This window comes from Suillus fuscotomentosus (assembly GCF_016647785.1).
Source record: "Suillus fuscotomentosus strain FC203 chromosome Unknown F5891scaffold_29, whole genome shotgun sequence".
NCBI classification, from domain to species: domain Eukaryota; kingdom Fungi; phylum Basidiomycota; class Agaricomycetes; order Boletales; family Suillaceae; genus Suillus; species Suillus fuscotomentosus.
The window spans coordinates 584,024-596,338 of NW_024539541.1; the positions used below are offsets into that span (position 1 = coordinate 584,024).

Sequence of the window (12,315 nt, forward strand, 5' to 3'; positions counted from 1 at the left end):
GTTCGACACCACTATTGAATAAATACCAACTTCGCCCCAGCACTTGCAAGACTCTGCATGCTGTCAAGCTTCTCTGAGAGGCTAAGACACGCTTGAGGGTATTGAGTGGCTGAACTTCAAGTTGTGATTTATGAATAGAATTTCCAAGATTGCGAGAAGTAAGGCAATGGACCTATAAGGTGATTCGACGAAGTAGCTCTGACCAGGACTGACCATGGCACTGGTCCATGGAATGCATCGTGGAGAAAGGAAATATGCAGGCATTGTTTTGTTGAGAGGCAATGGTCTGAAATTGGTGTTCAAGTTTGCGGTGGGTGGAATGATTATCAAGGTCGAAGGGACATTGTCTGGTTGGCGGGCCGGGACGCACAAATAACAACTGATCTCCTGACCGAATCTCTTTGTTCTTGGGCGGTAACGAGCGCAGCTGTGAAAGTAACCAGATTTAAGAAGGAGATCAAGTGTCGTCCCTAAATAGTGCAGATCAGATGCGCGCATGATTCGGCGCATAGCTATCGCTTCAAGTAACTGTCTATCTTTCATTTGCGTGGTTTGTGTCGGATGGGTGGGACGGATGGTCACGCGCACACGTCACAAATCAGCAGGGGTGAGGGTATGAAAGTGGAAGTAGAGGTGGACATGCCTCGAATACCTGATGAAGATCACAGTAAAACCGAGTGAACAGTACTATATGAGAGTTCACTTCAACGTGTTGCCAGTAGAACCTGAGATGATCTGGAGTTCTGCGTGTCGGATGGTCTTTAGAATAAGGCGCCATTTAAACTTGAAAAAGCGAGTTCACAGAAGATGTATTTTGAAGTGACAAGAGGTAGTTTGCGGGGTCTGAAGAAAAGTGGACTTCGGGCAGTTGATGGAAAAACCGTGGTGCGTAGTCTGTGAATTTTCACATAGCGAGTGAGTCCGTTCCAGGCGTTAGAGTGACATAAGTTTTGGGTGGCCCGAAGTACACAGTGCACACATGCCTTTATGGCTTGCGGTGAAGGGTAGTTTGATTGTTCCGTGGCGTCGTGACTGGGTGGAATCACAGCCTACGAGAAATATGGAGATTCGGTATGGATGACTATCCTGATACCCCGGTGAATCTGCATCACTTGCATACTATGTCCATCTGGATGTGCTACATAGTGTCGGTCGACGTACGAATACCGCGTGCCAGGTATGGGTGGCTGTGCTTATTATTTTCACTTGATGTTCATCATGATTGTTCAGAGACTCAATAATATCATGATGAACCGGCGATATCACTACTTAAAGTTCGTACGTTGACATTTCGCATGTTCTGAATTGTTCATCCACTGACCCTGTAGTTCTGCCTATGATACTCTCCCCCTGAAGTCTCCATGAAAGTCGCCAGCTGTAACTATCTTGACGGAACTGCCGGGTGCTCTCCAAAAACCTGTCTTCCTATCGCCAGAGTTGTCATCTGAGATTCCCGCGACGGCAGAAACATATCATATTGGTGACCTAGTCAAGTCATGTTTCCTTCTCGTTACCCCTGCTGCTTTGACAACATCCATGTTTGTTAGTGTGTGCACGACTTTAGATGGAGTTCGTGGCTCGAGCAGTGCATCACACGACACATGCAGCTCAGGCTTTACTTGCAAGACGGGTGTAAGTATGAGTTGTTCGCTTTGCACCTGGAAAACTTCACTTCTCGGACGAGCTTGGCGGACCGAACATGGGGCGACAGTGAGTTGTGTTTCTGCTTCCACGTTGGTATAGTGGTTGATCGCACGATGTGCAGTTCGTTGCGGAGTTGATAGATGGGCTTACGTCTCTACAAAATCCCCTGTTGCCTCGACCAGACTCTTGAATACAAATCAATCACTGTGGCATTGATAAATGTCGCCATTTTTACATGAATACAAGAAAACTGGTGTATGCAGCCGACATCAAAGTGCCTGTACATATGTCCTTGAAGATTGTTTAGAAGGAAGAAGAAGCTAGTTCGAGGACAATCGAGCTTCGTCATTCTGCCAGACACTGCTCCGTAAGTCGCGGGTATTTCTCGACCTCGAAGCTCGTGCCTCGGACCGTGCGATCCACTCTGCCAATGCAAGCCACAGTATCTGCATTTCAGAAATCAACGATAGCGTCGTTCAGATCGAATTATCCTCTAGACCTCCCGGTGGAGGCCATAGTGATCGTGTGTGTAATTCCGTTGAAATTCATTACTCTACTGCTTACATCACCTGCAGATTGCGCGTGAGCTACAAGCTTGAACGGACTCCATATATCTTTATCGATGTTGAGCGGCTTGAACTGGTCTGAGGTCGGTCGGGTGAAAACGCTTTACAGGCACGCTATGCGAACCATTGACTTGTCGCAAATCTTATCACATATTCACAAGTTGCGAGTTGTCAAGAAACATTGAACACGATACACGATGGATTTATTTGGGTGGCATGTGGCAAGTATGCCGGATGGTTGTTCTGTGGTTGGATATTCTGGATTTGTAATGCAAGTGGGGCGACACAATACCGGGTAGGTGATTGAGGCATCCACTAACGCTTGCATCGGTTGTGGAATTTGTGGATGAAGACAATTATGGTGCGTCCACAGTAGTTCCAACCCATGTAGATCGCAATGCGGATTCCCTCTTAACACTTTTCGCAACTCTTCACCCGTTCTTCCTCATCAATTATGGTTTCTTTCAAAAAAGTTGTTCCAAAAGTGAGTCTACTGTTTTCAGGTTATACTCATGATCATGATACTAATCAATACCCCTCAGGTGTAAGGAAGACAAAAAGCCATCGCTTAAGCACTCCCAGTCGATGCCATTCAGATACTCGCAAGCGAGCATGTTCGAGCCTTACGCCGATCCTTTCATAGCTGTATACCATGGCAAGACCCCCTCTAAACCTTCTAACATCGTGCACGTCGAGCAAGCTCCAGGGATGCGGGACATCCATCGTGCGCAGTGGCACCCAGGTGTCCACGACCATCCGCCAAGTCATGCCCACTTCGACACGCGTGCACACTTGCTGGACCAGTTTCCTAGTCCCCCACCGCCCCCTCCGAAACCCACTCGCAGTGCCTCAAGAACGACTTCATTAAACCCACAGAGCATGAGGCCTCAACTGCCCCCGAAGAACTGCAACACAAGCGACCAACCCGTCGCAGGCAGACACAGAACTATTCAGCAGTCTTCTTCAGCCACGTACTATTCGCAGCCCACAGCTGCAGCATACCCCTCCCTGGGTCGCAAAAAGCGGCGCGAGGCCACCGCTGATCAAGCTATGGCGGATCTGCTGCAAACACCTGATGGCCGGCCTCCCATATTTGGGAGCAGTAGGCAGGCAGAACGTGCCCGCGCCAAGTCGAGCACTGGTCACTCATACATCCCCATCCCTCACGATCTGCTGGAAACAGCTGATGGACGACCTCCCGTATTTGGAAGCAGCAGACAGGCAGAACGTGTGCGCACTAAGTCGAGCGCTGTTCTGTACATACACCCCTGTCCCTTATGATCTGCTGGAAACAGCTGACGGCCGGCCTCCCGTATTTGGGAGCAGTAGACAAGCAGAACGTCTGCGCGTCAAGTCCAGCGTTGATCGCTCACAAAAACCCCCCTCCCCTCCCATTCCCCCCATTCCTACCAGTCGCTCCCCGCGTCCATTTATCTCGCGCTCTGTGCACAGCTCACGTACAAACTTGAATCATTATAGAGATCGGCGCTGACTGGTCTCGTTGGGTAGTATATCGATGGATTTGTGTACATGGAACTTAGTATGTGAAGATAGAGTCTTGGAGCTGTTCTACCTAATCATGTATGTCGAGTATGTCATTATGTATATGTATATGATCTATGAAAAGATGGTTGTTTGCCATTTGAGATTATGGTCTGCTTGACGCTATCTCAGAATTTAAGTGTTACAATTTAGGTAGTTTTTTATTGGACTGAATTATATCACCATCCGGCAGATGTTGCAAGCTAGTGAAATTAGCTCCTATAACCAAGTTACTTCAAATTGTGCTTCGCCGTTGTAAATCAACTCTTCAAGTAATACCTACTTCTTGTCACCACTGCCTTGTTCATTACATCATGTGATTTCACTAGCTCTGAAGAACGTTACATGGAATCCTTGTAATTCATACTGTGCATCCTTTGAGATAGCTTGATAATATACAATCAGCATGCACATCCGAGTCACGCCAAATGCATGTTCAGGATTACTCTGAGGATGCGCATCAAAGACGCGCTTGAGGAGTTTCGGACAATAACTTTCAGTCTATATTCAATACCCAAGTCTTCAGCAATGATCATCGCAGCCTTGTCTCCAATGATGAGCGCCGTCGAATAAGTGTTCTGAAAGAAGGTCAAACTATGCATCAATAATTTCTCGTTCACCACTCACCGTACCAACATTCTTCGGCACGATGGATAAGTCTGCAACCTTCAGGTTTGTCACACCATACACATTTAGCCGAGCGTCAACGACTCCTTGATCTGCCCTTGATTTCATGGCACAAGTCCCGAGCTGCACACACAAGGATAAGGCACCTCCTGATGAAAGTTCAAGTTACACATACCGAGTGCCAAGACGTTTGGACTGGGATTCGATCAGGTATGTTACCTTAAGAATGGGAAAATGAATTCAGGACATACTGTTGCCACGGTGAAATTTTTCGATCGCTTCATCATCTTCTGCAGTGTAGATGATGTCGGGCGCATTCAAATCCACTGGGCCGGTCGCTTCTCTGCAGACCGCAGTACTTCTTTCTGGGAAACGAGGGTGGAAGGCGGCGACTTCACCTCGGTAAGGAAGTACATAGTGCACACATGCCCTTATGGCTTGCGGTGAAGGGTAGTTTGATAATTGATTATTCCCTGGCATTGTGACTGGGTGAAATCACAGCCTACGGGAAATATGGAGATTCGATGTGGATAGTCATCCTGATACCCCGGTGAACCTGCATCACTTGCATACTATGTGCATCTGGATGTGCTACGCAGTGTCGGTCGAAGGTACCTTCGGAATACGTGGGGACTACACAACGTTGTATGGGTGGCTGTGCTTATTATTTCCACTCAGACTCAATTATACCATGAACTTGAACCGGCCACTGCACAGTAGACGACACACTGATGGACTGGGCGACACTTTTACTGGTAGCCGAGTTTCTCGCTGCTTATGAAAAAAACGTTTGGTTTGTCCAACCGCAGACATTGCTGCCCAGGACCCCAGGTATTGATTATCATCAGTTTTTGTAGTCATTCTGACTTTTTCAAGTTGTCCCAAGTCGTTGTATCGTCCCGCTGCCGCAATTGCACCTGAATCCTACTCGTCATTTTCTCATCCCCGGTGTTTCCGCAACGCCCATTCGGACAAGTCGTGTAGAATTGTTCAGCTATCCTATGTGCGCCGTTTTCAGCGGTTTGCATCGTTTGCATCTGCCATTACCTTGGGAAATACACTCGATTATCAATTTTGCCTTTGTATGCTAAATGAGTGATACGACTGCGTAATGAAGTCCAGGGGCAGCAAGCATCACCAGACGCTCTGAGACTCGCATCCTTGGCAGGTCACTTTCGCTGAAGACTGACATTCTTCTTTAGTACAGGCTCTCCCGCTAACACTAAATAGCCGGCCGTATTTCTCAGCGCTCATACCAGCGTCTATTATATCGCCTCGACAAGATGAAAATACCTGTGCAGTGTTATTTTGTTTCATCGCACCATCATGCCTGATAGCTTAGAAGAACGATACAACAGACTTAAAGGTAAGTCACTCCATATCACCTTTGCATCTATTTCGTGTTCACATCTATCTATAGTTATCAGCGGAAAGAATCTTAAAATCCTCCCCTGGCGCATTCTCGCTGGCATTTACGTATCCATCGATGTTAACTCCCGAAGCTGGAATTCGGCTATCAGTGTTTTACCATCTGATGAATTTGTAGCGTGGGGAAATACTGCGACTCTGTAAAGTCCACGGAGACTTTCTGACGCGATGCGAGAGCTGATAATTGGATTACAGATCATCACATGCCTCACCTGCGTTATCAGTGGAAACGAGGGCGTCCTATGAGCTTGGTCGAATGCTAGGCAGTGGAGAAGTCATCGGGAAGTTTCGAACACCACTGTGGGATGGGCTACTCGATCATGGTGATGAGCTATTTGGTGAGTAACTTATTTCTCATTCATATACATCTACTGACATCTTGTAGATCTATTCTTCCGACCCATTTGTGGAGTCCCCACTTCCCTTACACTGAAGGCCGCCGTTGTACGTGCTTGCGACGATTGGGACGGTGCATTCTTTGATGTGAGTGATGCTGGCTTTTGTTGTTATCTTTTACTGACGAAACACCAACCGTAGTCCCTCATAGACTGCGAGATTACTCGAGACACGGGTGCGGGCTACGCACTATCTACCGAATATATGACGAGCAAGACGGTCTCTCACCTGCACGATGCTGTGCAACACTCTCAGTTTGTCCTTGACCGGTATCCAGTCGACCATCCAGACCACGCAGAGGCTCTCACCAACTTTGCTTTTACCTGCCTAGAAGGCTATATTCAAGATCATCTTCAAGACATTGACACCACTACCTCCCTCTTCCGCCAAGCCCTTGCATTGCGTTCGCAGGGTCACTCCGATCATGCATTATCCCCCTGTGATCTCATTAGAGGATTTATCTGGCCCTACGGCAAGGAGTCTACCGCCGTCCACATTCACGAATCCGCGCCTCCCTGTCCAGGGGGCTCCTACCTTCGTAGCATGCACGTAGACAGTGCGATCGGTTATGTGATCGGCAATATTCCAATTGACACATCTGATGAAGACATCCACCTTCGATGGAACGTGCTCCAGCTCTGTCCTCTGGAATATCAACTCCGTCCCAGAGCCCTTCACTTGCTTCCATTAGCATTAGAAACCCGCTTCCAACAGTGCGGCAGCATTCATGATATCGATGAGATTATACAACTTCGTCGTGAAACTGCGTCTCTGTTCCCAGAGGGACATTCTGACCATGATGACTACTTACACGATGCGACCTACTCACTCGAGTCTCGCTTCGATCACCAAGGCAAACCCAATGACCTTGATGAGGCCATCTCTTTGTACGAAGAAGCGCTGCGCCTCGGGCTCTCTCATTGGACAACCTAGGGTATGTCCTGGTCACCCATTTCAACAAATGCAGGGACACTGATGACATCACCCGAGCTATCAGCCTTCGCGAGGTACTGACATTGCACCCACCTGGGTGACACCATGCTTAACAACCTTGCCCTCGCGCTCGACACCAGATGTGACAAATTTCATGTCAGCAAGGAACTTAACGAGGCCATTGATCGGTATCGCGAATCCCTTCGGTTAAAGTGGCTGATGATCCAGAGCGCCATAGAACTCTTTACAATCTGAGCTCGGCGCTCTGCTCTCGTTTCACGCACACCCGGATGGATGGAGATGTCGAGGAGGCCATTATTCTCTGCCAAGAATCATTAGAGGCTTTGCCTCACCCTGGACATGTTTGGGGCTACGGACGGCTGCAACGAGCCTATACATCTCGTTACCTGATGCAGCACAGCCTTATATTTTGTCACTCGCTATAGAAAACTTCAGACTGGCATCAGGACACCCTACTCAAGGCTTTCCGAATCGTATTCAAACTGTCCTTGAAGTGGGTTTCTGAGGCCGAGGATCATCAACACGACCCTGCTCCCGCCGTCGTACACAGACTTGCAAGTGGCAGCAGCGTCACGGCATGGTCATCATCCTCGTTGCCAGTAATAGTCTTGCAGCGCTATTATTATCCCAACGTTAGGAGAGTTCCATCGTGTTCTCCTGTCGTCTATCGCTCTCGCAGATCTGGGGATTCTCAAGGATCGCTTCACCAGTTCAATAAGACACGCGTCTCGGACGAACCCCGCTGAATCGAGGACAGGTCTCATAGTACTCTTACAGGCATTATGGGACGAAATCATGCTACCCATCGTCAACGTATTCGAGCACATCCTCAAACTAAAGCACTGCTCTCGAATCTGGCTGTATTCAACTGCGGCTTTCACGTCCATTCCTCTCCACGCAGCTAATCCATTTCAAAAAAGCCAGATTGCTCTGGGAAGGAGTTATGCGTGGAGGATCTCTACATCTATTCATACACGCCGACACTTTCACCTCTAGTAAATAAATGATCAAGAAGCGTATCACTCCATCCTTCATGGCGATTAGACGAGGTTAAGCTTGCCATGGCAAGCAGGACCAATCACAGCCTCACATTTCCCCATTCCGTCATGAGAGATCAACCTCTGACGCTACTTGACATCATGGAGAGAGACATTCCACACACCGAATTCGGGTGTATGTCGGCATGTCATACCGCCGTCTGTGATGAGAAGAGGCCAGACGAAGTCACTCATCTCGCAGTTGGTCTCCGGTTTTCGGGGTTCAGGAACGTTGCTGGCATGCTGTGGGAGGTCGACGATGCTGTCGCCAAACATGACGTCGAAGCTTTCTGCAAATATGTGTTCAATCCGAAGGTTGGTGTCATGGAGTGTACGAAGTATGCACTCGACTGTGCTACACATTTTGTGAAATACAAAAGTGCCACTCGAACAGAAGATGGTTTTCATTCATATCGGTGTGTAGTTATTTTATGTCGTATTCCTTTCATCTCGCAGTGTATCTTTACCATACCTTCATCGTGGTGAAGCTAATTGTAGGATCACCCCTTCGAGTTATGCTCTTCCCGTTTCGCATCCATATTGTGTTATCGCCTTTTTTAGAATATTTCGCTGATTTTTTCAATGCTCGTTACGCAGTGTGCTGTCGAGTGACCTTCTTGACTTGAGCACCCCTTTAGATTGGTTAAGCTAGATTCCTCTAGATGATTACCTGAGACTTTTATCTGTATCCTCACAGCGACAAAATGGTCTGTATCATATCGACAGTGACAATAACTTATTTCCGCTATCCCAACTTTCTAATGAGAAACCGAGGACCATTGAGTTATCAGTGTTGACAGAACATTGCGAAGAAAGGGATGATTCCATGCGGCCACCCGTTGCAGCGAAGGATATGATATACCGAAGAAACGTGTACTTTAGATGCAATGACCAGGGAGGTATAAGTGCGACAGGGACACGAAAGGAAGGTACCCATGGCAAGTTTGAAGCTTTGAAAGGGATAAATAGGTCAGTCATAGTTAGTGTAAATATCAATGTTAGTGATGATATTGTCCAATTCAAACAAGGCTCCTATACTAACCATCAAACTTGGCCCCGCGACGTCTGACTTACGTCATCCAGTAGGCATTAGTGCCGCCCCTTCTAGCGATGGAGTGTAAGAACTGCGAGTTGAGACAACGTCAGTACTATTGCGCAATCTGTCTCAAAAACCAGTAAGCAACTTGAAAACGCTTGTCGCAACTCACCTTAACCTTGCATATAGTCTACGTGATTTCCGCCTTCAAACTCACCATTTTTCCTCCGACAGAGACGAACACGTTGCTCGTGCATTTCGTGCATTCAAGTCTATTGAATCTAGTCACCTCCAAACTCGTGCAGAGATTGCACGAGCGAATCGCAGCCTAGAGCAATTAGTTGATGGCCTTGCCAAAGTAAGAAGAGACTGTGAGAGCAGTACGTGCCTGTAATACCCTTGTTCGCGTGTGATGTTCTAACATAATCTAGAGCGCGACCGTCTCCGTACTCTTCGAGAGGCCCTTGCTCAGCGCAGACGCACACTTAACGCCGCACGCCTCCTTCCGCCTCAATCGCAAACACTTACCAAGGAGTCTCAGGAACTCTCTGTACTGAGTCAAACTATCGCTAGAGCACGATCGGGCCTCGTACAGGAGCTAGTAGAAGTCTTTCACGTCGTCGAAGTCGGCGGTCGACCCGCAGTTGGTGGACGACCAGGCGCAAAAGGAGAATGGACTATTGGTGGACTAGTTCTTCCAGTACCGGGAGATGTTAGACGTACGTTGCAAGTGCTTACTACGTCAAGAATTTGATCACGCAGGTTGTACCACAGGATACCCACCTGATCATATCAACGCCGTCATAACTGACACTATTCACTTTCTGGGACTCCTTACTTTCTACCTAGGTATCAAACTACCTTTCGAAGTTTCGTGGTCTTGCAGAAAACTCGGGGTTGGTATGCCTTGGATTGGAGCAGGACAAGGGGGTGAATCATGGGCAAAGTGTGTCTCCTCTTTTCACCTACCATATTTCTAACTTGAACTGTTTCACGTTCTCTCTCCTCCACACATAGATGGGTGAAAAAACACCCCATGCACCTAACCTCTAAACCATCCTCGACACCATCTTCTCCCACCTCGTCGCCATCCTACACACCCGCATCGTTAGCTGATTCAGAAGCTCTAGAACAGGCACCAGCCCACGCCCAAAACCAATCGTTCACGACCGGCTTTGCTATGCTTCTTTATAACGTGTGTTATCTCGCTCATACCCAAGGTGTCGAGATTCCCTTGTCCCAGGCAGGTGATGCATTGGGTAATTTGTGGGCTGTATGTTGTAGTGGAGAGCTTGGGCGGTAAGTCGCCTTTTACTCACCTTCGAAACCTTCGGCACTCTATCCTTGCTTCATTGTTTATTCATTCTATCATCCAAATTCGGCGTTCTCTGATTGATGTCGTTACAGTCGGTCGCACTCTACCACCCCGCTCCTCTTGCCTCCGACCCCTCCCTCGTTTACGCTTGACTTTACGCAGGTCCTTCAAGCTACTGCTGCCAGTCCTGCCCGAGCAGTACGAATACGGCCGGGGCGTTTGGTGCAAGAAGCTGACATCGGGAGGATGAGGAGCGAACGTATTGTGGAGGAGGATGGCTGGGATGTAGTAGAGCTTGGCGGAGAAGAGGGATTTGGATAAATGGACGAGCTGGGAGATGGTGGATCATTAGCATGTTACATTGTTCTGAGAGCTTTGATATGAACCTGGAATAGTTAGTCTTGTATGAATAAACTTGAGGTCAGTAGCTTGAATTTTCTAAGTACGTCCTCGCAGAGTGTCAATATAGAAATTGCATAACATTAATGGTTCTCAAAGTCGAACCTTGAAAAGAATTCATAGCGAATTCGGATGCTGCCGATACGGCAGGTTTTGAACTCCGACCTGCCCTGCCGGCGTGCTCGACGTCGTTGCTGCTGGTGTCAACGCTGCCAAAGCTCTAATCTGATTCTTAATCGCTGTCAGTAGGAACACCCTGGATCATGTCAAGATCCAATCAAAGAGGTCGGACCAATACATCCACTGGTACGGACACCTCAAAGAAGTGTACTATCCATTGGGAGGGGGTCCGTAGCGCTCGTACTGAACGCCTACTTACCTGGTGCAAGGAAAATGAAGACGCATGCATCAAGCTCTTCTCCAATTCTGCAAAGGATGCCAAGGAGCAAGGTCGGAAGAAGAAGCAGAGTGGTACTTCGAGAGATGTTGTCTATTCACAGGTCGCACAAGCTGTATTTTCGAACGACGAGGATCTGGAGGTTCAACGACTCTTCAAGGAGGATCCCAAGGCATTCATAAAACCAGTTTCAACCCGTTTCGGCACGTAAGTATCTAGTTCCTGCGTCATCCATCTTCCCACTGGAATCACTGATAAGCTGTTTCAGACTGAGAAAAAAATACAACGAATTCAACAAGGAACTCAAGCAGTCGGGAGCAGGAAAGACATATGCAGAGCTACAAGAAGATCCAAAGATGAAGTCTTTGATCGGTAAGTTTCAGCCGCTGTTGATCTGCACCTGTCCTAACCATGTCTCCATCAGATACAAAGCTCGAAAAATTTCCCTGGTGGCCTGAGCTTCATGGCTGGTGGCGGACAAATCCAGCCTTCAATCACGCCTTCTCTACTGTGGACGCAGGGCAAGATTTTGCATCTGCTGCACTGGAACATTTCAATCTTTCCAAGCACCCAAAACCATTGGCTACAGTCGACGATGATGCTCGCACGGATGATGATCCTGAAGATGGAGAAATAGTTGAGGTCGGTACTCGCAGTGTGGATGATGGTGCCATTGTAGATGTGACAGATGATATGCTGGTCGACCAGCCCCCCCGCATAGAATCACAATCCTCCTCGTCACCGCTGATACCTTTGGACTGTGGTCCTAGCAATACACCTGACTCATTCTTGCTGCATCCATTGCCACCCTGGTACCAACGACCTCAGCTCCCTCCCATCTCAACTTCTGATGCACCTGGAGTGGTATCATTGAATTCTCCTGAGCGCTCACCAGTATGCAATCGAAGTGCCCCCGATAATCCACTGTCTGTTTTTTCCGATTTCAAAGATTCTTCACCTAGCTGTCAGTCTAC

General features: G+C 48.0%; 6 protein-coding genes across 6 annotated transcripts; 4 read left to right on the forward strand and 2 right to left on the reverse strand.

The window, feature by feature from the left end:
* Positions 1-979: 979 nt before the first annotated feature.
* Positions 980-3,491, forward strand: F5891DRAFT_1228999 (uncharacterized protein; the record flags this gene model as incomplete). The annotated part of the gene is given in 13 exon segments (XM_041369542.1): positions 980-1,071; positions 1,147-1,177; positions 1,231-1,278; positions 1,369-1,538; positions 1,565-1,710; positions 1,908-1,932; positions 1,952-2,011; positions 2,125-2,167; positions 2,220-2,226; positions 2,372-2,505; positions 2,563-2,571; positions 2,684-2,694; positions 2,753-3,491. The coding sequence occupies 13 exon segments, from the start codon at positions 980-982 to the stop codon at positions 3,489-3,491; spliced, it is 1,515 nt and encodes a 504-aa protein (XP_041225678.1).
* Positions 3,492-4,157: 666 nt separating this feature from the next.
* On the reverse strand, positions 4,158-4,710 carry F5891DRAFT_340726 (uncharacterized protein). Its single transcript, XM_041371423.1, has 3 exons — positions 4,555-4,710; positions 4,380-4,502; positions 4,158-4,330 (listed from the first exon to the last, which is right to left on the reverse strand). The coding sequence occupies exons 2-3, from the start codon at positions 4,485-4,487 to the stop codon at positions 4,172-4,174; spliced, it is 267 nt and encodes an 88-aa protein (XP_041225679.1). The 5' UTR covers positions 4,488-4,502; positions 4,555-4,710; the 3' UTR covers positions 4,158-4,171.
* F5891DRAFT_1036134 (uncharacterized protein) lies at positions 4,274-5,021 on the reverse strand. Its single transcript, XM_041361828.1, has 3 exons — positions 4,555-5,021; positions 4,380-4,502; positions 4,274-4,330 (listed from the first exon to the last, which is right to left on the reverse strand). The coding sequence occupies exon 1, from the start codon at positions 4,857-4,859 to the stop codon at positions 4,620-4,622; it is 240 nt and encodes a 79-aa protein (XP_041225680.1). The 5' UTR covers positions 4,860-5,021; the 3' UTR covers positions 4,274-4,330; positions 4,380-4,502; positions 4,555-4,619.
* Positions 5,022-5,901: 880 nt separating this feature from the next.
* On the forward strand, positions 5,902-7,230 carry F5891DRAFT_1036138 (uncharacterized protein). The gene is made up of 5 exons (XM_041361829.1): positions 5,902-5,947; positions 6,003-6,145; positions 6,193-6,290; positions 6,345-7,137; positions 7,201-7,230. Exons 2-4 carry the CDS (start codon positions 6,064-6,066, stop codon positions 7,134-7,136), a joined length of 972 nt encoding a protein of 323 aa, XP_041225681.1. The 5' UTR covers positions 5,902-5,947; positions 6,003-6,063; the 3' UTR covers position 7,137; positions 7,201-7,230.
* A 1,033-nt stretch (positions 7,231-8,263) lies between these two features.
* Positions 8,264-8,680, forward strand: F5891DRAFT_952921 (uncharacterized protein; the record flags this gene model as incomplete). Its single annotated transcript, XM_041375141.1, has 1 exon — positions 8,264-8,680. The coding sequence occupies one exon, from the start codon at positions 8,264-8,266 to the stop codon at positions 8,678-8,680; it is 417 nt and encodes a 138-aa protein (XP_041225682.1).
* Positions 8,681-9,301: 621 nt separating this feature from the next.
* On the forward strand, positions 9,302-10,977 carry F5891DRAFT_1036152 (UV radiation resistance protein/autophagy-related protein 14; the record flags this gene model as incomplete). The annotated part of the gene is made up of 5 exons (XM_041361830.1): positions 9,302-9,369; positions 9,420-9,610; positions 9,662-9,949; positions 10,005-10,176; positions 10,248-10,977. 5 exons carry the CDS (start codon positions 9,305-9,307, stop codon positions 10,531-10,533), a joined length of 1,002 nt encoding a protein of 333 aa, XP_041225683.1. The 3' UTR covers positions 10,534-10,977.
* Positions 10,978-12,315: the final 1,338 nt, after the last annotated feature.

Bases quoted from the DNA above. Each gene is read 5' to 3' on its own strand.
- F5891DRAFT_340726 (XM_041371423.1), bottom strand. From the start codon at position 4,487: ATGAAATCAAGGGCAGATCAAGGAGTCGTTGACGCTCGGCTAAATGTG. The intron at 4,331-4,379 runs GTGAGTGGTGAA...ACCTTCTTTCAG, and splicing joins TGCCGAAGAATGTTGGTACG to AACACTTATTCGACGGCGCT.
- F5891DRAFT_1036134 (XM_041361828.1), bottom strand. From the start codon at position 4,859: ATGCCAGGGAATAATCAATTATCAAACTACCCTTCACCGCAAGCCATA.
- F5891DRAFT_1036138 (XM_041361829.1), top strand. From the start codon at position 6,064: ATGCTAGGCAGTGGAGAAGTCATCGGGAAGTTTCGAACACCACTGTGG. The intron at 6,146-6,192 runs GTGAGTAACTTA...GACATCTTGTAG, and splicing joins TCATGGTGATGAGCTATTTG to ATCTATTCTTCCGACCCATT. The intron at 6,291-6,344 runs GTGAGTGATGCT...CACCAACCGTAG, and splicing joins GGGACGGTGCATTCTTTGAT to TCCCTCATAGACTGCGAGAT.